This window comes from Aythya fuligula, chromosome 1, assembly GCF_009819795.1.
Source record: "Aythya fuligula isolate bAytFul2 chromosome 1, bAytFul2.pri, whole genome shotgun sequence".
Taxonomy (NCBI): domain Eukaryota; kingdom Metazoa; phylum Chordata; class Aves; order Anseriformes; family Anatidae; genus Aythya; species Aythya fuligula.
Window position 1 is genome coordinate 121,382,216 of NC_045559.1, and position 24,315 is coordinate 121,406,530.

The following is a 24,315-nucleotide window of genomic DNA, read 5'->3' on the forward strand; positions in this document are numbered from 1 at the left end:
AGAAGAACTGGATGGCACAAAAAATATTAAACAAACAAACAAACAAACAATGAATAGGAATTTTGAGTCTTTTCCCAAAGGATATATAAGATTTACGTTTCAAACAGAATTAAACCAAACTAACTTTGCTTTTGAGAAGACAAAAATAACAATGTATCTTTGAAAACTGTACATTTTATGCACTTCTGTAGGACTTAATCTACTAATTTAAGTATGTCAGAATACCTAATGAGACACTCCTACCACTGTGATTTAAGTACATTGAGTAAAGAATAAGGAAATAAGGAAGAGTTAGATAAATTCAAACAGTTTCATCTTCAGTTTTGAAAGCTTTATTCCTCATCCTGCTCCTCCCAGACACATGCCATTTCTTGTTATGTTTGCTACAATCCTCTGCAAGGCAGCTGAGGTCATTAATCCAGCAGAAAAATAGCCCAGCAAAACAGGGATAATTTTTTGCTAGAAAGATCATTGAGCTGTCACGTGAGATGGAATAGATCGGAGGACAGACAAAGAAAGAGAGGAGCAAGAAAACAAACCAGGCTATCACTTCAGTTCACTATAACTTTACCCTGACTTCTAGTATCAGAATTAAGAGCTTGCTATTTCCAAGCTCCTTCCATGACTTTCAGAGGACTCAGAGGCTTCAAAAGGAGATGCCTTGGTGAAGTTTCTAGCTGTCTTTTTTCCACAGGAGTACTTCTTGCTTTACTCATTGTTGCTACAGAAACAGCAAGCTACTTTCCTCATCTCACACAGTTTCAGGTGGGTATTAGTTAAAACACAGAAGTTTAAATAACATTAATTTAAAACATGCAAACATATTAAAGTTTCACTGTTACCCTTTGGGGGCTATGAATTTCATTTTGTCCTGTGTTTGTACAGAACACAAGGAGCATGAAATGTAGCAGATAGTAATATAAAGATTTTAATGCTTAAAACATACTGATATCAAGCCTTATGATTTGGTTGAAGGATTAATTTATTGTGTGAGAATGTAGGTTTGCTTTTGCAGAATGCTGACAAGTGCAAAAAGAGACGTGGGCAAAAAGTGAATGCAGATTTCACTGGATGTTTGCTGCTCTCTTGATTTAAGTATTTTTTGTTCTTATGGAAAACAACATCAGCCATATCTGTCACAGCAGATGATATAAAATATAGTCTCTTATGTTGTAGAATCAATACAGCATTTTTGTTATGGTATTGGCCTTGTCATTTTACTGTTTGCATGTTCTGCCTTTTATAACAGTCATAAAACATGTTCACCTTATTTTAAGTGCTGATAAAAAGTATGATTGCTGCTCCAAAATAATGTACCACTCAACCTGATCATTCTAGCTGAGTTCACAGGAACAATCCTTCAATACTAGCATCACGTAAAGAAGATAATAGCATAGAAGTGTGGTATGAAGCATCTTCATTACATCTTTTTAATCCTCTCTTTTCCTGAAGAGTTACACTGTTCTTATACTAATTTACAACGAATTTATGAACTAATTTGCTTTTACCTCTCGTGTTTGAAAGCAGACAGCTTCTAGTGCAGCAAAGGCGATGTGGTTTTTATTTGTAAACTGAGTAAGGCCACAGATAATACTGTTCAATAGAGGAAAAAAGACAAAAACAAAACAAACAGAAAAAAAAGCAAGAGTTAGAACATACATCTTTACCAGAAAATCTTTCAGACCTAGGCCTTTTAATTCAAGTCTCATTCAGTTCCATTGTATAAGGATTGCTTCTTAACATTAAAAAGCTGGTTTCTTTTTAATCTGAATTCCCTCATTTTTGTAATAACCTGTTATCATGACAAACCTTTCAGTGTCCCAAAGTTTCCTGACCCAAATGTTTTCCATGCCCCTCCCCCTCTTTTTTTTTTTTTTTTTTTGGGTGGTGGTGGTGATTAGGATGAGTAGCTGAGTCAGCTAATCCTCCTTCTCCCTGTAGCAGTTGCTGTTTTGAACAAATTAAATACAAAAGAGAAACAGTGGTTGCTTGGAGAATGTTGTATCCAGATACACCAAAGGAAGAAAAAAAAAAGTCTGATACCTGTAAGGATTTGTGAAATAATTTAATCTTCCTGCAAACGTTCATTCAGAACCTTACCCTCTTGCACTGGGTTCCCAGTATGGTGCATACAGTCCTGAAAATGCTGGCACAAAGTAGCAGCCATAAGAAGTCCCCACTTCTGCAGCCAGTTTTTCTAATGCACACACAAACAGTCTATATTTAGCTTTTTACAACTGCACCAACACTTAAAAAATGACACTTAAAGATGTTATTAAATAGGGAAAATATTCAGAATATGTTAGGTAGCTATAAAAGCAATCAAGCCATGTACCATTAGAATATGCAACTAACTGCAACTCTGCTTCTCTTTGACTAGCTGTCCATATCCAACAATATAAATGGAAGATGGGGCATAGGCGGCTGTGGTAAATGTAAAATCAAACCCCAGAATCATTTACTTGATATTCTGATCTAGATTCTGTGAGGTTTTCAAAGGGTATCCTGTGGGTAAAGAATGTACCTTCAAAGCTTTCCAAAAGGTCACAATTTACTTGCATTTAAGCCGAAGCAAGAAAGTGAAACTGGATCACGACCAAAGGGAGTTAAGAACTAAATTCCCATTAATTTCAAATGGATTTAGAGTTCTAAAATCTCATCTTAAGAATATAATCACATCCAACTACAAGGAAATGTGGAGTTGCTTAATATCTGAGTAGTAACTTCAGATATCTGAACTCCTCAATATTAAAATGTGTAATTTTAAAAGCTGTATTAAAACAGCCAAAACTACAGACGTTATGTGCAGCTCCTTCCTGTAACAAGAAGGGAAAGTAGATTTTTTTTTTCAGCTTTTGTAAATTTCTTGTTTGCATTGATCAAAGCAGAGCAATAGAGAAGAAAGTTAGGGAAACTGATTCAAAAAATCTTTTTAAAATGGTACTTTCACACAGATACCACATATAAAGGAATGAAGGGAGAAGGAAGGACATCTTCAGGGAAAAAGAAGCAATGACTGAGACCCACATGATTTCAGCAGCATTGACAAATTAAAGTTCTTGAAGTTCCTACATGTCAAAGATCTAATCAAACTTGTGAAGCCAAGAGTGACTATAGTGTTTCAGCAACTGGCTAATTCCAGTGACAGTAGCTTATGTTCTATATGGTCTGTCAGGCTTTCTCATAGATTATTGTTTTCTGAGTTTTCCTTAGTCTTTGAATTCTACTTTTTCCACTTTTCAGTAAGATATCAAATTATTAAAATAAATATAATGAATTACTTTATAGTCCAAAATCTAGTTATATCAGTCACTTTCAAACTGTTACAGTTGCATGTTTCTTATGTTTTCTCCTTTTTCAAAATTTTGTATATTCCTCATTTTTATGTCACAAACAAGCTTGTTTTAAGTTCAGCTCATGCAGAAAACATTAGCGACCCAAATACTAAAGGATTACCGTGTTCTTAGCCAAAACAGACTGCCATCATTCACAATTCTTTAAGAGACAGCTTTGCAAATGGAGGTCTCTGCATTAGTAGATGTGAACCCTTCTACATAAATCATTGCATATTTAGAGCCTCAGGTTGTCATGTCTGTGACAGGAAAGAATATGTACAATCTAATATGCTTTTGGTTCTGTAATAGACTTAAACACTCTTGATTCTGGAAAATAATATTGTACAAAACCAGGAATCTGTATGGCAGTACAGAATCTTCCTGAGTGCGTGCTCAGTAACGGAAAGTTAGCAAAGGGTTTCAAACACCTTAGTGATAAGCTGTATGAAATATTGGTGAAAAATATCAGTAAGTAGTGATTTCATGGGTGCAAAACAAATTGTTTGAACAAAGTAAAATATATGCATCTTCAGCTTTTATTTACTTGAATATTTTGAGCTTTTATTCAACAATAAGGCAGTTGTCAGAATTCAAATATCAAGACAGTTGAAAAAAATACTTAAAATTAAAAGCTCCAAATTGCAAATACTCACCTATTTCCTGTGAAGTCTTAACGATACCTAGATTGTCCCTCAGCCAACGAACAACAGCACCAGCTATTGCAACAGATCCCTGAAGGAAATAAAAACACTTGCATGCAATTTTTCCATGGAGGGGAGTTACCTAATTTTGTGAGCAATCTTCTTGGTCTCACTAATTTAAGGACAAGTAGATCCAGTAGCCTCAGCCTTCTTTTTATAACAAATTAATTTTTTATGCTTTAATTTTAAAGATAAGACTATTTATAGCTAGAGCCTAAGTACACATGTCCAAAGAGACAGAAAATGTAGGCATTTTCATTTGTCAGTTCTCTCTACTGCTTCAGCAAATGGCCCTGAATGGTTCCATCACATCACAAATGAATGGCAAGGCTCCCAGCTCACACCACTGTCCAAATAGACTTCTCTACAAGACAGTTTCAAGTCTACTAGACTAAGCTTCAAGTAAACTGGAAGCAGCACTACATTTTCATTCAGAGCCATTGCTATAAGGGAACAGGGGTGTTTTCTAAACAGCTAGCTATTACAGTTATAAAATAGAGGGATGATTAAAACAAAAGGCTGAATGCACATTTCTTGCCTCTCTGCAAAGTGTCTTATCCACTAAATTGTAGACAATTCTAGCATGGATGCAGTAGAAGAAAGAGCACTTAATAGCTTCTGTTGAAACTATTTCTTCAGACAGTATCACTAAGGACTTGGAGATGAGGAGGAAGCAAAAGTGTGCATACAGATTTCTGAGCAAGTGGAAATAAAAAAAATAAATCACTCTCAACACAGTTCCAGTCCTTTCTTCAAGTACCTGGACTAAAACCAAAACAAACCTCTTCACCTTCATAAAATGAAACCCCCAAAGTTGCCAGAACATGGCAAATAAAAAGCTCAACTTTCCTAAGGGAAGGAAAAGGAAATGAGCACAAACTCCCACATCCTAGTAATTGTAAGCCACAAATTATTTTCCCAGAGAAGAAAATCCTGTGTGTTGTCTTGGTCTATTTGATATGAAAAACATAGGCTCTCTTCATAAGCTCCATTGCAGCTGACAATTCAGTACACATCTTGAAAATAACTATTAGATCAGGCCCACTGAACAACATAGATGGAAGAATATTCATTCTACTGATCCCAAAGAAGATTTGGTGCCAAATATGTGCCAAGCGGATCTGTGCTTCAGAAGCAGAGCTTTAGAACAATGAGTTAGAGTGAAAAATTCAGTTTTCTACAGAATTTGGATATCCTCAGAGCTGTGTGGAGAACTGAGGAACTAAAGGAACTGGAAGTAGGAACTTGATTTTGAGGTAGGCAAAAAGGGCTGTTTGATGAATCTTGTCCCAGAAATTTGGCTTAGATTTTTAAGTTAGAAGTAACAAACATTTGAATGAAATAAGACAAAAGACATCTAGTCATGTTTTTTGTTAATAGAGGATAGTTGAAACACTAGTACCAGAACTTCCTCCTTTTTAAACCCAATCTTAGTATGAATTTTTATTTGTTTATTTAGTAAAGATTTGGAAGACTGTGTAACTGAAAAAGTGTTTCAGCCATTATGCCAAGAAATGCAATGCAGAAATATTTTTATTAGATTAAGTGATCTAGATTGGAGGTAGATTGGACCAAAACAACGCATAAGCCTTGAGGCACAAAAGATATAACAAATTGCTATTTAAATTTCTGTGCAAATTAATAATTTCACTGAAGTTAATAGAAAGACACTAGAAAACAGAAGTAAAGAAAAACATGTATAACTACAGAAAGGAATAAATTACTGTACTTACTTCTAGTGCGTAACAAACAGGTTTGTCTCTGCCCAGTTTGTAAGCTATTGTGGTTAGAAGACCATGCTCAGAAAACACAGACTAAATAGGGAAAGAAGAAAAGGTGAAGCATGAACACAGGCCTAAAATATTTAAACCAGTATATGCAAATGATAATGAAGAAGAGACAAAACTTTCACTTAAAAAAAAAAAAAGATACAGAATGTTTAAGCATAATAGATATCAATGACTCTACAAAAGTTACATAAGTTTAGTCAGGCATTGGAATGGGTTTCCTGGGGAGGTACCGTCCCTGAGATTGTTTAAGGAAAGGTTGGATGTGGTGCTTAGGGACATGGTTTAGTGGGTGACATTGGTGGTAGGGGGATGGTTGGACCAGATGATCTCTTCTGAGGTCTCTTCCAACCTTAGTGATTCTATGATCCTATAAACACCAAAGATAAAACCCTTGGACTGCTGGTTTTAGTTTTCATTTCCACAAGCTGCCTCAGATCTTTCCAGACTCTCTATAGCAAAGAAATGGGGGTCTTCAGGAGATATAGGAAAAGAAGCCTAAGCTCTGCATTATTTTTTTAACTACTAATACAAAGAAAAACGTGAAAAGAAGAATAGCCAAGACGAGAAACAGAGCATGTGGTTAAGTAACACAAGACTCATCACTTTGTGGATGAGGTTAAGAAACATACACAAGGGAAAAGAAGGGATCTTACTACAAAAAGTTCATTTTGCAGCTAGGAAATGGAGTCTTACTGAAACACGTTGAACAGATTTTTACTTTCTGTTCTTTCATATTTCAATATTCATTTTTCCTTACCTCTAGCAGTGTAATTGTTGCTTATAAGTTTATGAAATGTTAATTTATAGTTGTACTCAAGTATTTAAATGAAGATCAATAAAAACAAGTGAAAAATTGAAAAATGCAACTGACCTTCTGACCTGTATTGCACAGCAAGAAACATCCTGTTCCATACCTAGCATGAAAGGAACAAAAAGTTAAAACAAGGATGTTTAAAGGATAAACAATTACTGCAATTCCTGAATCCACAACTCCCTTGTGGAGAATCAAGATACCACTTTTTTTTACCCCTTGAAGTTTATGGCAGCATTAACTGATGATAAAATCATCACTCTCTCTCCCCCCCCTCCCCCCAAATAAATAAATAAATAAATAAATAATTAAATGCAACCTGAAGCTGAAAAATCTAGACCTACACCTCTTTCCCTGGGTATTTCTTGTATAGTACTTATCAAGGAGCAGATAGGGACGAAAACTAAACATGAATTCATAATGGGTGGCAGTGTTTACTTATTTCAATTTAAGACGATTATGAAAGCCACTTTATAAAATAAATATTTCAAAACATCAAATTCAAACCTTTAAAGGTGAAAATTCAAGACACTGCATTCCTGCCACAAATAAGAGGGTTTTCTTTAAACATATTCACTTCAAATATTTCTGAAAGTGGCATGTTTCTCATTTGAAGACCACACTACATGTATGTGTGCATACACACATACAAAGATGCAGTTTAATAAAAGGAATACAATAGACTCATAATCCATGCTAATTTATTCCAACTAATTATTAATTCTCAATATTTTTTACACCTTGCAAATCAACAACCTAAACACAGTACTGAGAAAGTTCTCAGTTATATTTGGAGAGAAAAAAGGTAACAATACTACAAATAGGTTAAACATTCTCATCTGATAATTAACTTTTACCATTTTCTTTATAAGTTTGTTTGTTTGTTTTTTTTTCCCAAAGTCTCATGTTATAAAAATATTTTTTATAAAAATACTTTGTGACAATATTGCTTAGAACCATGTTTGTTTTAATAAAATACAAGGCTACGAACAATTAGATTCATGTACAAATATAAAAGATAACATGAAGGTTAATTAGCAAGAAATATGGACTAATGTTCAATTAAATCTGTGAAAGTCCAGAACTCTGTATATTTGTACATGCTGTGTTAGGCACGCAATTGTAAATGAAACAGTAAGTCATTTAAGCAAAGAGCTTTTCCTCAAATGAATGTTTGATTACACCATTTGCCTGATTTAACTGATCAGCTGTTTTAAACAAGGGAAACTAAGAGACTGAGAGCTAGGAAAACAACATTTTATAATCTCCATATTGATATAGACACAGAATGAAAACTAAGCACAGCAACCTAGAGATTGCCTTTTCCTATCTAGCAATACTGTCTGTTTTTTGTCATTGAAGTCTACACAATCTAACCTGCATTGCCCATATTTGTTTAACTTTACCTTACTCGGTTTATATTACACTAGCAACTGCTATAGTCTGTGTTTTGGAGAATTTTAAAATGTAAAATCTTCTTTCACACAGAGGTATTTACTCACAATGACTTTGTTCCAAAGTATACCTCACAAACCATTTAACAATTTTCCCTATTGCATTCAGAAGTCAGTACACTGTTTATTTTGTAGGTCAACACAGTCAAAAGGTAGAGCTATTTATGTTGTAACTACAAAAGTATCTGGCAGTTAGGTTGAAAGAGAACATAACACTAAATTTAAAACGGAACAGTGACCTACTGTTTATCTTACAACTTTCATTATAACTTACGTGTTTTTTGCCTGCCCATCTTGAAAACACATTTGCCCAACAAGAGCAGCAGACTGGTCGCCCAAGCACTGAAAAAAAAAAATAATTTAGGAAATATCTGCACATGAATCACATTCATGAACAAGTAACATGAATAGATATATTTAACTATGACTCTAACCTATTAGGAACACACAGGTAATTGAAAGTGAGAAAAAATCCATAGAGATAACCCGTGCTTATTATTACTCTTCCTTTTGTAAGAACTGCAAATTAAATGTGTCATGGAACTTATGGTGAACAACTTAAATCAAAATTAAAATTTACTATCTTAATGTAGAAAAAGCTGGGAAGCCCCACATTTCTGGATTATGTATACACTGAACTACTACTATAAAGCAGAGCTCGGTTCATTTTGTTATGCTATTCATTTATTTAGACTCTAAGTTTCCAGCATAACTAGACATGCATTAAAGTTGACAGCTGTATTTGCATAGCCAGGCCTTATCTTCTTAATTTACTGGGTTCTTCATTATTAGAATCAACCTCAAAATTTACTTAACGTAAAGGAAATTTACTTCATATGAAGGAAAATAAAACTATAAAACTGGAAACCATCATCATAATTTGTAGCATGATTCACCCTTCTTAAAGCTTTTTCCAGTGAAGAAATGCTCCTGCAGTATCTACCAGATTCCCATACCAGCATTTTAGTTGAAGTTGACTCACCCCAGAAATTGGTACACCTGTCAAAGCTCCAGATTTCTGAATCACAAAAAGAGAAATAAAAGCTTCATATTAGCTTTTTGTGAATACAAATTTCACGCAATCAAAAATAAACTAAACTTTTATTTTAATAGGGAGATGCAAATCTTGGATGTAGACAAAACACGTGAAAGAAACGCTAAATCATACAAGAATGGACAGCCACTTAAAAACACTGTCACTACTACTGTAGAAGTTGCTTTATAGTATCCATGTAATAGAAACTGTTGCAGTTTTCAAGACAAAGATTGCAATACAAGACCAACAAACACACAAAAGACCACAAAACCATACAGGTTTTTCACTGAAGGTACAGATCCTCTATGTAAGCCGAATTAAACTTAGTTACTTTAAAGTCTGCATCCCCTTGATCCCTAAAGTCTAGTCTACAGTACTTCAGATTCACCTTCCAATTAACAAAAAAAGTGACTAAGAAAAAGCATAAAAAGAATAGAAAAATATATCCCCATTATCCTGTTATAGCCAAACATGAAAGATAACTCAACCCAAGAATAAAAGCAAGGAAAATGTGTAGGTAAGCTGAAAAAAAAAGGGGCGGGAGAGGAGAGAGAAGAAAAAAGCAAGTTGTGATATCACTGCTGTTTATATGGTATCACATATCTATCTATCTATCTATCACTTATGCAGTTAGCATTTTTCCACAATCAGTGCTGAGGTGGCAGAATCATGGTACCTGTCTGGGAAAAGGCAGGACCCGATTATCACAGACAATAGTTTAAGCAGTAAAGAGATTTTTTTTTTTAGTATTTTAATGCTTCTTTCAATTCTGATAAAAATCTCTAGTGAGAAATGGAAGATGGCCACAAGATATTTATGAAGGAGAAAGTGTCCTGGAGAAAAACACTTTCTGGTAGGAGCAACTGTCTGTCTAGCAATTTGTTCCATAGAGCAAATGAGGAAAAAAAAAAACAACAGATACTTCACATAAAGACAAATTTCTGGGAGAATAAAACTCAAGTGGGAGAATTAGTAAGAGAAAAAAAAAAAGTAAATCCTGTTAAATTATGTTTATGAAAAGCACAGATTCCAATCCTGAACATAGCATATGTTGACTAAATTTTAGTAACATTAAGATTGTAGTAACGTTAAGATTATAGAAGCTGGAACTCTCTTCTTTTTATATCACTCTAAAGAGAAATGCATTGAAGTTGGTTTAAAGTCGGGGGGAAAAAAAGGAAGATTTAATGACTAGAGAAAAACAGAAGGATCACATAAACAGTATGGTTGACTTGATTGCACATTGGACTTGAGCTTAATGCAGCTCATGCCTAAAATAGAGCAGTAAAGGGTCACAGACTACACGGTTGAGTTGAATTGTACATTGGACTTCAGCTTCATGAAGCTCGTGCCTAAAATTGAGTAGGAAATTTACAGGTATATTTGATAGTATACCTGTATACTACCTCAACAGTTGTAAAGATAATTTTTTTTGAAATTATAGTACACAGAAAACCAGGTGCAGTATAACATGCAGCCTGTGTCAAGTTTAAAATGAAAAGGTGCAAAACAGTAAAGTGACTAGAAAAAAAGTGACTGTGATGACACGCTAGGCAAAGACAGATGCCTCATTTTAAGATACAGCATTTCAAGGGTCATACAGAATTTCTTCCAAACACTACCACATATTTTTTCAGTTGCATTCTTGCAGTAGGTGTCATAATAAATCTATATCTTGACAACTTTTACCTCTTTCTTTAAAATCGTTTCTTTGTGGAATTGTGAAAATGAATTTTCAGTGAAGCCATGCAAGTGCATTTCCAATCTGATTTTTTTAAATTTATTTTTTAATTCTCATTTCAATTGACTGGAATTAAGGTAATTCATTTTATAGATGTACTAAAAAACCTGGTATGAATCTAATGTTTCAGTATAATAGAATGAATATTTGTAGACAGAATGGCTCAGTTTCCTCATTTATAAAATGAGACAGCCAGCATTTACTAGACAGTAGCTGTATTTTTGTGTTTGCTGTGAAAAGAAATATTCACCAGCCTACAAATTAAAGCAAATGCTTACATAAAGATTACACTTCAGAAGCAACTTTGACATGAGCACCTAGTGTAATATCTCAAATTTAGAAATATTTGCCAAATTTATTGGTCTAGAAAGCATGCTTTTACTAATCCTAAAAATCAATGGAAATGCACAGCACCTGAACAGAGTGGATAACATACAGGTGGTCAGCCTAATAGAAGCCTCTACTCACCAGGCTAGGACAGATTTTCTAGTCAGCAAAAGGAAGAACGAGAAAAAAATGGGAGGAAAGGGGAAGAGAAACAGAAGTTCAAATTTAAAGTGACCAGTGACCAGCTATTCTGTTTCAGTTGCCAGGCTGTATCTCCTTTTTCATTACCACATTGCCTAGTATTTCATTTGCCTCACTTATTCAGCTTAATACAGCTCATTCTCATCTGACCATTCACATTAGTAACAGTTAGTAATGATTTCTAGTGGCATCATTTTTGACAGATTAGCAAAAGTACTTACATTTCAGGCAAATTAGAATTTCGTTTTAAATAAAGTTTTAATTTGCGTTAATTACAAAATGCTTGTATGTTCTTAGTAAGCAATAGGGTAAAATACCATGAAAAAATGTGAAATCACAACATCTAGCTTATCCTAGTCTCAAGATTTAAGAATAAATTAGATGTCACTTTATCAGAAGAATTGGTACTACACAAAGTAAACTTAAAACCTCAGGCCAATGATAACAAACCATGTTTTACTCCTAAGTCACATTCACAGCTCCACTGGGAATGGTGCAATTAGTGTAAGAGTTCATAATATCATTATTATTATTTTTTAACTGAAGTTCGATGTAAATATATGCTGCAAAAGGAGTTTATTAAAAACAAAGGACAAAAAAGCAATCTAAGGTGTCACTTGTGATCTGCTAGTTCATCGAAACTGACCAAATTCTGCCTTCAATTATATGGGAATAAGACATTACACACTTTGTCCAGTCTTCTTAGATCATTAAGTAACTTTCACGTCTTTTTTTTTCAGTTGTACAAGAAGTACAACTACGGTGCCTTAATAACAGCAAGCTCATTACTTTAGATCTACTGATTACACTTTGCAATCTGATGGGTAATTTCTACATCAGTAAGTACTTATCAGCAACTTGTCTTATATTTATCAAAAACCTCTCTGATCTTGCTTTGCTTTTTTGACTGATATTTAACTTCATATAATAACACACAGGAGATAATGACTCACAAATCAAACCATACTGGTCTAGAAAAAGCCAAATAATACCAGTCTAAGAAAAGCCATTAGTTTTAATGAAAATTCTGTCAATCAATATTGATATAATTATATTTTTACAAGATCAACGTCACAAGAAAACATACCATCAGGCCATAAATCTCAGATGAGCTTCGTACTTTTGGAAGTATTTCCATAGGAATATCAAAGAACCTGAACACAATATAAAAGAAGTTATATATATGGTCAGTGATAAATCAGGAAGGATTCTGCATTTATTTTTTTAAATAAATATAAGCTATAAAGAGAAAAAAAGGTAACTTTGATTTCTAGGTTTTAATCCATCACTGTATGTTTCCCCATTTCTTACATAATGTGACACTGAATCAGGGAGTAAAATGAGAAATATTTGAGTATTTTGAAGACGCATCCAAGTCTTTCACATGGGAAGTCTTTGCTCTTCCAACACTATCTTTATAATATTGGTATTAATTGTAACAGACTAAAAATTAAATTAAGAAATAAACAAAATATTAAATGGCATTGTTTTCATGAAATAGTCAGTCCTCTACTGACAGAAAAAATCAAGGCTCTGCTTTTGCAATTAATCCAGATAGTGGATTTTGGGCTTAGAGAAAAATTAATTGTAATTATTAATGTTAACAGTAAATACAACAGTAATAACTGACTGTAGTCTGAACAAGAAATTCTTCTATTAAATGAAACAGTCTTTCTTTACATATCACTTACAGAATCTACTTAAAGAACAATATGACTGAAAATCTGAGCTTACTGGCAGAGCTCAGGATCCCAATCCAAGGAATGAATGTTGAACAACATCGTTCTACTGGCATTGGTTACATCTGTACAGTGAACACCTCCATTCTTCCCACCTGTCAAACACTGAATAATAAAAAAAACCCACACTTGTAATAGTCATGAAAAGATACAAGTTTACTTCAACAAATTACAAAAAAAAAAAAAAAAAAGTAAATTCATGAAGCTTTCAGCTTGGGAGTGGGAAAACTGATATTTCTGCAGCAACTAAAGGGGAAGGCTTAATATAGTGGAATTAAGGCATGGAAAAGATGCTAAGTCCAGCAGTACAATTGTAAGGGTACTGCAGTATCTCTTGGATTCTTATGTTGCAAAGATGGCTAATGCATCTTTCTGAAATCCAAGTTTTTCAAAAGGCATAAGCAACGTTTTACAGAAAGTGGAAAATTACAAATAAGCATCTACAAAACGTAGTGCTATAGAGACAGTACAAGCTTTAATTGAGTTTCTTTAACAGCTTGTAACAACATCACTGGGTGATCATTCAGCATAATTTGATACAACACTCCTGCTAGGATCCCATCTCTCTGCCTAAAGTTGTGCTAAAAACAGGCTATAGGGTGAACTGGTAGGAGACAAAAAATTCCTTTTTCTAGATGAAGAAAAGTATAAAATTGGTCAGCAGATTATGATTAAATATTTTTACAAGCAACCTGTAAATACTCAAAATTTGGTTTTGTCCATGTCTCCAGGAAAAAAATGCTTTTGTTATGAATTTGTGTGGTATGGGAAATGGAAATTCATTTTACAGAGGAGTAATAATAAACTCGTGAGTACATACCCATATAAGCCATGAATCAATAGTCCCAAACATTGCTCTTCCATTATCAACTGCTTGTCTAATCTCTTCTACATTATCCAAAAGCCACCGAAGTTTCACTGCACTAAAGTAAGTGCTAAGTGGAAGACCAGTCCTAAACTGTAAAATCAAAAACAGAAAAAAAACAAAAAACAAAAAAACACAATCAAAAAAACAGCTTTTAGACATCATACAAAGATCTTTTCAACACATGCTACAGTTAAATATAAAAATAGTCATATCAAATGAAAAATCCAAGACTCAAAATCAGATGAATTAAACAAACTTGTTCTTTTAATAAGTATTAAGCATAAAATGAATCTGAAAATATCAAAAACAAATGGCTAGTGCACTAATGGACAAAGATCAAAGCTGATCTAAATACAGTACAAAGACCAAAGACCAAACAGTTGTTTGCAAAAGTCTGGTCTCATCCATGGTCTCATCCATGACTAGACAGCAAGTAAAATTGATAAAAATGAGCAGCATGACACAAGAAAGATGGATTTTGTATTCTATTTGAACTTAAAAATCAAGTAAGTTTACATGCTCTCTTACATCCACTTTGTGGCTGAAGGAAAATGCATAAAATATAAAATATTTATATAACTGATCAAGGAAAACATGAATCAAATAATTTTGATACCATTCTTTAGGCATTTATTTTCCAAATTCTTACCTATACTCTTATTAAGAAAAAAAAAAGGACGAATTTGCTTTTCATAAAATATCTCTGCAATTCTCAGACTGGTTGTAACTAAGTTAAATATTATGGCATATGATGAAAAATGATAATATTTCACATCAGTAAATGATTTTTGAATATTTTTCTATTGGATCTTATTTTTTTGGTGTGATATTTAGTGAATGGATAGGGAGTACTCAATTAAGTCTTACAAAGGGTTACCCAATTCTCTAGTAAGAATATGTAACGAGTATTAAAAATCTATTTTGAGTCACAGATCAGTATATAGTATTATGCATTTTTAAAAATCATTTTACAGCTAAGAAGGAACTAGAAGCTACAACTGACTTACTTTGTAATGGGGAATTTTTGGTCAAAAAATCCATAAAACGTTATACACTGTAGCAGTAAGTATCCAGCTGCTATTTAAATAGTCTGTAATATCTCTCACCTTAAAAAAGGATTTGTTGTTTCCTGGAATTCTTTTAAGAAGCCTTTCAACTGTTGACTGGGTTCTCAGGTCAAGCCACACTACAAACATGAATAAAATGAATTAATTAAATGATCTAACACACCAGTAGTGACATATGTAAGCTGCTTTTACAAAATTAGAGCTCTTGGCAGTAAATTCCTGTCTTTATTTATTGCCTTTTTTTTTTTTTTTTTAACACAGCTGAAAGAATACTGTATTGCTATTCCATTTTTAACGCATGTTTGTGGGGAAAAAAAAAAAAGCTTGGATGCACTCATTTGATTTAGAACTAATGATTTGAAAACTCAAACAGGATTTTCCACATAATGGAATATATACTTTTCTCTACGAGAGTATTAGCAAATGACTAATGCTGCTTACTTTATAGCAGATGAGTGTCATTAAATTGGAAGGTCAAAACAAACAGCAGGTTGATTATTTACTATAACTATGAAAACTTTAAACTGAAGCGCTATGCCAGAGCTATCATAGTACAGCTGAAGATAAAGCTGTAAACAACAGAGGAAAATACCCAAGAGTCCTGATCTTGCAATGATACCATGCTAAACTAAATTGCCATAGGCTAAGACAAACAATCTAGACAATTACCATTTCTCAGCTGTCAATCTCAAAAGCCAAGGTAAATTAAAAATACAAATACAAATCAGTATTAACTAAATCTACATAACGTGTTTCCTTTAAAGTTAAATCAAAGTTAAATCAAACTCTGAAAATTTAGTAATCTTCATTTTAATGGAAGTGGTTGTGCATAAGTCAGGACTTCATGACATGCTAAGGATGTACAAAACCCCTTAGGAACACTGCTTTTTGTTAAAAGACTATTAAGTGATTTATTAAGTTATTAGGTATTAATTAACAGAATAGTCTTTTTTTAATTGCACTTGCATATACAAACACACAGCAGATGACACAGATCTCAAACACTCAAAGAAGTCAGTAGGCTATATCACAATGAGATCTGAAAAGAACTAGGAAAGCATTTTTCTACAACACATTCATTCTACAAAGTTACATATTTAGGAAGTATAGCAGTTACCAATTGCGTTATAAAGAGGTTCTCCAGTGATCTTGTCCCAAACCACTGTTGTTTCCCTCTGATTGCTGACTCCAATGGCTTCAGGACAAAATAGAAAGAAGTATCCTTTTCAGAAGGTTTGTTTTCCTCTTTTTGGGGGTGAGGGAGGGAAAGGAGAGGTGGAGATGAGGGACGAACAGGTAAGGAGAAGAGGAAAGTAAATGGGAAATAAAATGCTTCCAACTTTTTCATGTTACAGTCTAGAAAGATTACTTCTATTAACTGTCATTCTTCTTTTACTGCTTAACTTACATGCTCTAAATCTTTTTTTTTATTTAGCTCAAACTGAGACAGCACCAACACTGACAGGTAAACTATTTTTCTCCCAGTAACTCCTAAACATTTTATATTTCAGAATTTCTTCATTCATTGCCTGCCACTGTGATTTTGTAAGATTGTTTAAGTCTACTCTGTAGATTTTGCATTGCTGATATACACAAACAGCCTCTTTTCTCATTACTCCTCCCAAACAAATGACTCTCAGTAAGAGAACATTTTCTTTGAGGCTAGTGCATACTTTCTCCTTATTGACTTAAAAAATAATCTGACTTGCTCAACTACGAGCATATTAAAGCCATGAGTTACACTTAAGAACTGGGAATACCTTTTATGTTAGTGATGTCTATGTTCAGTTGTTGCAGTTTCTCACAGGTTCTTTCCACACATTCATAGACAGACTTTAAGATTTCCTTTGGATCTTGTTCCACCCATCTTTAATAAACAGTCAATAAAAATGCACGTTAAAAAAATACAGTTAGGAGAAAAAAATCAAGTCTATTCATTTTGACACAATCATAATTACAGAGAATGTTTTACATACCTATAAAAAGTTTAATGATTTTCAAAGCATTTTTAAAGAGTAAGTTGTATTTTCATAGCAAAACTATCTGCAGAAAACAAGAATTTTGTTTTGTTTTATTCCATACAGAGGGCTTTGGAGCAACCAGTAGGTCAGTTAACAAAATGATAGGTCAAACAAACAAAAAACACCTCAGAGAACAAACTGTGCCATCTCTACGGACTAAGCTGAAGAATATGATTAAATTGCAAAAATAACCAGCTTTACCACTTTAAACAAGACCACAAGAAAACGTGTTAATGATTGGTCAGAGTGAAAAACTAAGTATTTTTAGTTTACGTAACACAAAGCACATACTAGATGCCTAAAATAGTTATATTATGCCATTTTTCCTACCACAGAATCATTTATAGCAGATAGTATGTTCTAAATAGTCATTTTAGATCATCGACTTCAGTTTTGGTCATTCATACACAACAATACATATGCTCTACTGAAATGTCCATAAATGAATAAAAAGCCACAGAAAATTCATACCCTTCTTTAGGGAATTTCTGCTGTATCTCAACCTGATGGTGACTCAAGAGCTCCGCTGTTTTTGCATTAAACACCTGCAAATAAATTACACAGTTTAATTTTCTATGAACACAGAAGTTTAAACAATGATAAATAACATTTGTTCTTTGGAATAAATACAGTGAAGTTATAATTGATAGCCACTTTCTCATGTATCAACAACTACAAAAAATATCCATAAGCAGCGATCAGGTATTAGCATTTATGCAATATTTTGGTAAGCTTTGCTGTCAATGATAACTGCTGAAACCCTGATGTTCAGAAATGTTTTAGTTACATATTTGAATTGTAGAATAGAGCAGGCTGGAAGGGACCTTTAGACACGTCTGGTGCAACCTCCTGCTCAAAGAAGGGTCACCAAGCTGCCCATGGATTTTTTCCAAGCAGGTCTTGAAAACCTTCAGGGATGGAAAAAGCACAACCTCTCTGGAACACGTTAAAAGTTATTTTTTCTATTCTATTCCCCAGAAGAGAATTCTTAAAGAGGTCTATGTTCTTCCTTTTCTGTTGTCACCTGAGAGATTACACAGAAAAGCACCACTGTATTTTTTTCATTGTATTTACTTAGCTCTGTTTCACCTACCAGCTCAGCCTTGACATGAAGCTATCTTAGAAGAGGGTAAGCTCTGTCAGTAACTGCATGCTTGCAAGGAATTGATATAATTGGATAAGAGTCTTAAAATGCTAAGCAATACGGTTAATAGGAGAGATTGAGTCTTGCATGTATGTAGCAAGATATTTTTACTTGAAATTCCCTTTATGCCAAAAGCGTAGTAACATTTACTAAGGTGTAATAATAAAGATAGAAGACATTTTATTGAACACAGGTTTAATATGTATGTATGTGACTTATTAGCAATGTTAAATATTCAGTAATCATTCACCATTAATCATTTAGTATTCCTTGAAATAGGAGGTAGCACATAAGGATCCCTACTCTTAGAAGGAAATAAATACAGATTCCACCACACGAGGTCACTCATTAAACCTAGAGTGTGTGACCTGCAGATAATAAAGGGTGAAGCTCTAGCAGAGCGAGGATTTTGCCTCCTTCTAAGTAAGCTGTTCTAGCAGGAATAATTTCTCAACAGAACCAGTAAGACTACAAATGCATGGATTTTTTTCATGTCCACAGAGAAGAACTAGGTAAACACGAACTCCCAGTCCAACACAAACAAAACCGCAAGCTTCTGACATCCTCAACAAAAGCAGCAAACACTCCTTGTACCTCTGGGCAGGGGATTAAAAAGAGTTGCTGAAAACAATACCATGTTATATAGTAATAATAGAATTTTGATACACAGAAGGAAGCTAAACACCAAGGAGACATTACATTTAAACCCATTAGAAAATGGTAAACAAAGTAGGAAATAAGCAGAACACATTGTAGCTCTTGCTCACCCCCACCAGGCTGTGGCCAAAAAGAAAAAACTATCCTTGTTTCTCTCTGACAGTGGTGCAAGAGAAATAGGTGACAATGACTAACACAGATAAGGTCAACACATTCCTGTTGAAACAGGTTTGAAGTGTATTTCCGTAACTACTTTCCCTCCTTTCTAATTCATTAATAGCTGATTCCAGTTTATAATAATGATCTCTCACTTCTCACAGGGGAAAAAAAGTCAAAGTCAGTTTTGTCCTAATTGTATCAGCAGTAGATACAGAATTGTCTGGGCCATTTGGGCATGTAGAGCTATCTTGGGGCAGAGATGATCTGATGGAAGGCAGTGAAAACATCTAGAAATGTACCAAATGCTCTGGTGAGGGATTAAGGCAAAAAGAGTAACACCCTCCTTCCTCTCCCAGCAAATGTATCATACAAAGAAGTAGAGCTAGAGCTTTGACTCAAAACAATGAAGCAGAGAAGGCTATGTAGCTATGTTGTATGAAAGCAAGCAAACAGAAAAGCTGATCATTTAATTCAAGCTGTTTCATCCATGACATCACACTAAGGAGTGCTAACAGTTGCATGGCATTACATTCACCCTTTATCACCTTAGTGGAAAAGAATTCAGATCAACCAGCCCTACCAACTTTCAAAGAATGAAAAAGAACCGTGAGACAAACAAACACAAGGCTTATGTAAGTGATGAAGAAGCTTCATGGCTGAAAACACAATAAACAGTGACAGATTTTACAAGTAACTTACCATTAGTCATAACTCTACCTGCAGAAAAGCTACTTCAGTTAGCCTATGCTGTGTTTTGATGAGTTTATGTTAAGCTGAAACAGCTATGGCTTTGTAGGCCAACACTCTCAAAGACGGAGTTTTGAAATTGCATTGAAATCAACCCAACTGGGGAAAGGATGACAGAAACAGTAATTCCACCCTTAGCATTTAACCAGAATTAGCAAGCAGGCAGGCAGATTTCATGAATGAGCATTTTAACTCATCTCAGAGAAATTATCTTGCTTGGAAGGCTCCTGTCAAACAGCTCCTCCCCTCCTCCAGAAGCACTTATGATTATGGGAATAAAAAGCAAAACCGTAACCCTTTTAAGTGATAAAAGCTAAGAGTTCACGGAAAAAAAATAAAGCATTTGCAACATTTTTAACTTTCTTGTTAGCTACATGGCCAATTTTTTTGTTTTTCCCAAAAAAGTTGGGCTACTTAGTGGAGGAGTAGAAGGGATTCCCTTCTGTAGGGTAAGCTCAATGGATGCTACGTGTTTCCTTAAGTAAAAGCTGGTTTTGTTTACTTAAAAGAATGGTTATGGCGTGACATAATTTTATTTGAAGTGTTTCTTCTGGATATCAAGGCAGAAAAAAAATGTGCACAGGGTGGAAAAAAATAAATCTGTGACTGACTGATAAACCTAGGACTTGGAGTACAGTATGTGTAATTCACTGTATTGACACTTCATCGAATATTTCGATTCTTGCTGTTCTTGGGTAAAATGCCAGAAAGGCTTTACCCAGCAAATACCTTTCAAGAGATCAGGCAGAGCCATTAACTCCTGACCCCAAGGCTTTTAGTGAAAGTAGCAGGTGTTACAATGGATTTTAATGATATCATTCTTGAGTAAAATGGAGTGTGATAGATGCAAGTATTTGATGAACTTATTTGGCAAAACATCTAGATCAGAATTTGTACTCAGGTACAGTTGTTTAGCCTACCCATTTTTCCTCCAGCTTGGTATCTAAAGAAAATGAGCTGCAAGCAATGGGGATGGCACTCAAAGCCCTGAGCTCTCTCCAGTAACTCTGAACCGGTCATCCAAGCTCATCCCAACTTAACAGGAAAACTAAGATCTCACACAAGGAATGACAGTTTCTTTTGCAGAAGAAAAGATCCAAATAAAGGTCCTCTGAGGGCAAGGCGACAGCATAAGCTAAAACTGTTTGTGTGCATTGTGTGTGATAAGGATAAACAAGGAGTGGCAGTAACAGAGATGCAGTTTCCTCAGTTCTGATGCTTATTTATCATCAGACAGCCTCATTCATGGACGCAGGAGAATCTCACAAATCCTGGCTTGCGTCCATACATAGAATCGCAGAATAAGTAATGCTGGAAGGAATCCCTGGAGTCCTCTGGCCTGACCCACTGCTCAAATAATGTTAAATTTAAAATTACACCTGCTTATTCAGGGCCTTTTCCAGCCAGGTGTTAAGTACCTGCAAGGATAGAGATCTGTCTTTTTGGGCCCTGATACAGTGTTTGAGCCTAGTGAACCTTTTGTTCCTCGATTTATTTGAGGTTTATGTTGCTGTAACTTGTCTTTGTCGCCTGTTTTCTTTTTCTGTGCTTCTCTGAGAAAAGCCTTGTTCTGTTTTCTCTACATGCAGTGTTTAGATAGCTAAAGACACCCCTTCTATGCCTCCTTACACTTCCCCCAGACAGACAGCCCAGGGTCTCCCAGCTTTGCCTTGCATGTCACGTGCTGCAGCGCACAAACCACATTAGAGACCCTCTGCCAGCCTAAGCTCAATTTTTTGGACTCTGTTCCTTTGGGCGGGGGGGGGGGGGGGGGGGGCGCAAAACCAGACACAGTGTTCTCAGTGCTGCCTTGTAAGTGGCACATAGACAGGAATAATTAGTTCCTTTGATCTGCTGGCTGTACTCTTCTTAACATGGTTAATCTTCACTGCTGCAAGGACACACAGCTCTCCTATGCTCAACTTGCTGTCCAGCAGGACTCTGGATCCTTTTCCACCAAGCTGCTTCCAAGCCTTCTGTCCCAAGCGCTAGAGTTTGTTGAACTTCATAATGCTTCTGACAGGCCAGTTCTCCACCAGGACTTCCAATCAACTGCTCACCTGCAAACTTGAGAGCACATCCTAACCCACCACCCAGGATGCTGATGAGAATACCACAGGGTATCAGCCCTCACTACCAACCCCTGTGGAACATCACCACCATTTAGACTGAACTATTGATGCTACCCTAGCCAAGTTTTTCACCCAGACATCTTTAGGCAGATCAAAATCTTGTCCTCTGTTTCAAAAATAAATAAATAAATAAAAAAGGTAATGGCTGCACAGCATAGACAGGTGAAAAGTAACCAACAGTTTGATTTTGACCAGTGACTTGCCTGGGAACACTAAAAGGGGAAAAAAAAAAAAAAAAAAAAAAAAAAAAAAAAAAGGTAAAGAGATCAATGAGAAAGCAAATGAGCAATGAGAAAGCAAAACAACTAGCATCTGTTAACAGGTAGCAGAAGAGCCAGGGAAACAACGCAGACAAAGGGAACACCACCATTTGTCATACAGCATTTCAAAGAAAAATCTCTTCTAACTGTGGCAATCTCTTTCCTGTATAGGATTATCCGGATACATGTATTGCTATCTGAGTGACTGATGTGGCTTGTAGCAGATCCCTGCATGCTTTGCCCTCTGCCTCCTTACCCCATGTTCTGATTTTAATTCAGTGACGAAATGCATTTTTTGCTCAAATTCATCCAATTTTATTATCATAACAGTTTGATTGCACCGCCAAGGTAAAGGAATTTAGAAAAACTGAGACTGAAGATATGAAGAACTGAAAAGAATGATAGACACTACATACTTTCTTAAAAATAATTAAGTAAAAAGGTATAGCCTCTTCTTTATTTGAGCATCTGAATTCCTGAACAGAAACATACCTCATTTCAGACAAAAAAAAACCTACAAACAATTAAATAACAACTGACAGTATAAAAACTGCTGATGAATGCAATTAGTGCAAGGAAATTCTTTTTAGAAGAACTTGTACTCATAAAAAGATCTTGAGTATGAAGTTCAAAGTGTCACTTTCAGTTCTACTAGTACTTTCCTTGTAGGCTAAGAAAAAGAGTTAACTCAGCTGCACGTGTAAAGCAGACAGAATTTATTTTCAGGCATTACAGGGAACTTTTCCAATTATTTTTTTGAAAAGGGCTCCTGACTGGCATTCCAGATAGCCCGCTGGTGTCATTTGTCAGTTTGGAGTTTCTCTCCACCCCTATATCTCTGCTTTGTCATTTGACAATCCCATGAAGGTCGTGATATTGAGAAATAACGGTAACACAGGTCAAGATACTCGGTCTCCTGCTTTGTGAAAGAAAATTCCACATGGGGGAAGCATATCTCATTCATCTTCCCAGTTTAACATCGCGCATATTTGGCAACATTTCCTATCTGGTTGTTACCTCTACGTAGGTTCCAGAACAGAAGCTATCACCAGGGTCTATGTCAAATGGCTACAGCTTACTGACTAGGAGACAGGACAGCATGCATAGAGATTTGCAAGCAGGAAGCTGTTCTAGTAAGTTAGGGAGATAGTAATGACATTAGTTACTGTCTATTGCATAATATGGAAATGACTAGAGCCTTAACCTAGGGAGCTGTCATTAACCGCCCCATCCTTAAACAAACCCGTCCTCCCCCGCTGCTCAGCCAGGCCCACCTTCCGCAGGGTGGGCGAGCCCAGCCACCTGAACGCCGGGACGCGCTGACACCGAGCCCGGAACTGCAGCAGCCGCCCCAAGAGACCCCCACAGCGGGCTGGAGCCCGGCCGGTGGGGTTTTTACACACGGTATCTCCCCGCGGCCGCCCGGAGGGAGCTCCATCCTCCTGCATGCAGCAGGCCGGGGGGCCCTCAGCACTCCCCCCCCTCCTCATCCTCCTGCGGGGGCGGCAGCCAGGGCAGGGCGGCGCTGCCCTTCCCCAAGGGCGCAGGGAGGCTGTGGGGGGGGGACACCCGGCGCAGCGTCCCCGCCCCGGCCCCCTCCCCGCGCGATCCCCGCGGCGTGCTCACCAGGAAGCGGCTGGAGCTGGTGCCCTGATCGATGGAGCCCACCAGCGGCCCCAGCGCCACGCGGTCCGACGCGGCCATCAGGACCACCACCAACAACCTCCCCCCCCCCCCCTCCGGCTAACGGCCGCCGCCCGTCCCCGCCTTGCAACGGCCGCGGAGCGGGGAGAGCCGCTCAACAGCCGCGCTCGCGCTGCCCAACCGCCCGCCCTGCGGCGCGTGGCCACCGAGTGAAGCCGGCGGGCGGGGCGGGGCGGGGCGGGGCCGCCAAAGGGGCGGGGCCAACGGGGGGCGCTGCCGCCCGCGTCGCGAGCCCGCAGCCAATCGGCGCCCGGGGCGCGGCGGGGGCGGGGGGGGAGAAGGGCGGGGCCGGGAGGCGCAGGAAGCGGGACGGGGGTGGCGGAGGAGTGGGCGGGGGGTGCGTGACGGGCGGCGCGCGGGGGGCCGTTGGTGGCCGTTGGTGGCGCGAGGGCGGGAAGGCTGAGGCGGCCCCTGGGGGGAG

The 24,315-nt window shown here is 36.6% G+C and overlaps 1 protein-coding gene across 3 annotated transcripts in view; it reads right to left on the bottom strand.

Moving 5' to 3' along the window:
- GK (glycerol kinase) overlaps positions 1–23,914 on the bottom strand; it is a 34,040-nt gene extending 10,126 nt beyond the window's left edge. For 2 of the 3 annotated variants that reach the window (XM_032190686.1, XM_032190684.1), the window contains exons 1-16: positions 23,817–23,914; positions 17,563–17,636; positions 16,831–16,937; positions 16,188–16,265; positions 15,110–15,189; positions 13,956–14,093; positions 13,131–13,240; positions 12,484–12,550; positions 11,337–11,354; positions 9,074–9,109; positions 8,366–8,433; positions 6,698–6,740; positions 5,770–5,850; positions 3,989–4,067; positions 2,101–2,197; positions 1,509–1,593 (exon numbers count right to left, since the gene is read on the bottom strand). In XM_032190686.1, coding sequence (XP_032046577.1) covers positions 1,509–1,593; positions 2,101–2,197; positions 3,989–4,067; positions 5,770–5,850; positions 6,698–6,740; positions 8,366–8,433; positions 9,074–9,109; positions 11,337–11,354; positions 12,484–12,550; positions 13,131–13,240; positions 13,956–14,093; positions 15,110–15,189; positions 16,188–16,265; positions 16,831–16,937; positions 17,563–17,636; positions 23,817–23,894 — 1,239 coding nt within the window. In that variant the 5' untranslated portion in view covers positions 23,895–23,914. The remainder of the gene's footprint in view (positions 1–1,508; positions 1,594–2,100; positions 2,198–3,988; positions 4,068–5,769; positions 5,851–6,697; positions 6,741–8,365; positions 8,434–9,073; positions 9,110–11,336; positions 11,355–12,483; positions 12,551–13,130; positions 13,241–13,955; positions 14,094–15,109; positions 15,190–16,187; positions 16,266–16,830; positions 16,938–17,562; positions 17,637–23,816) is intronic. The other variant, XM_032190685.1, reaches the window with a different exon arrangement.
- Between the last annotated feature and the right edge of the window lie 401 nt (positions 23,915–24,315).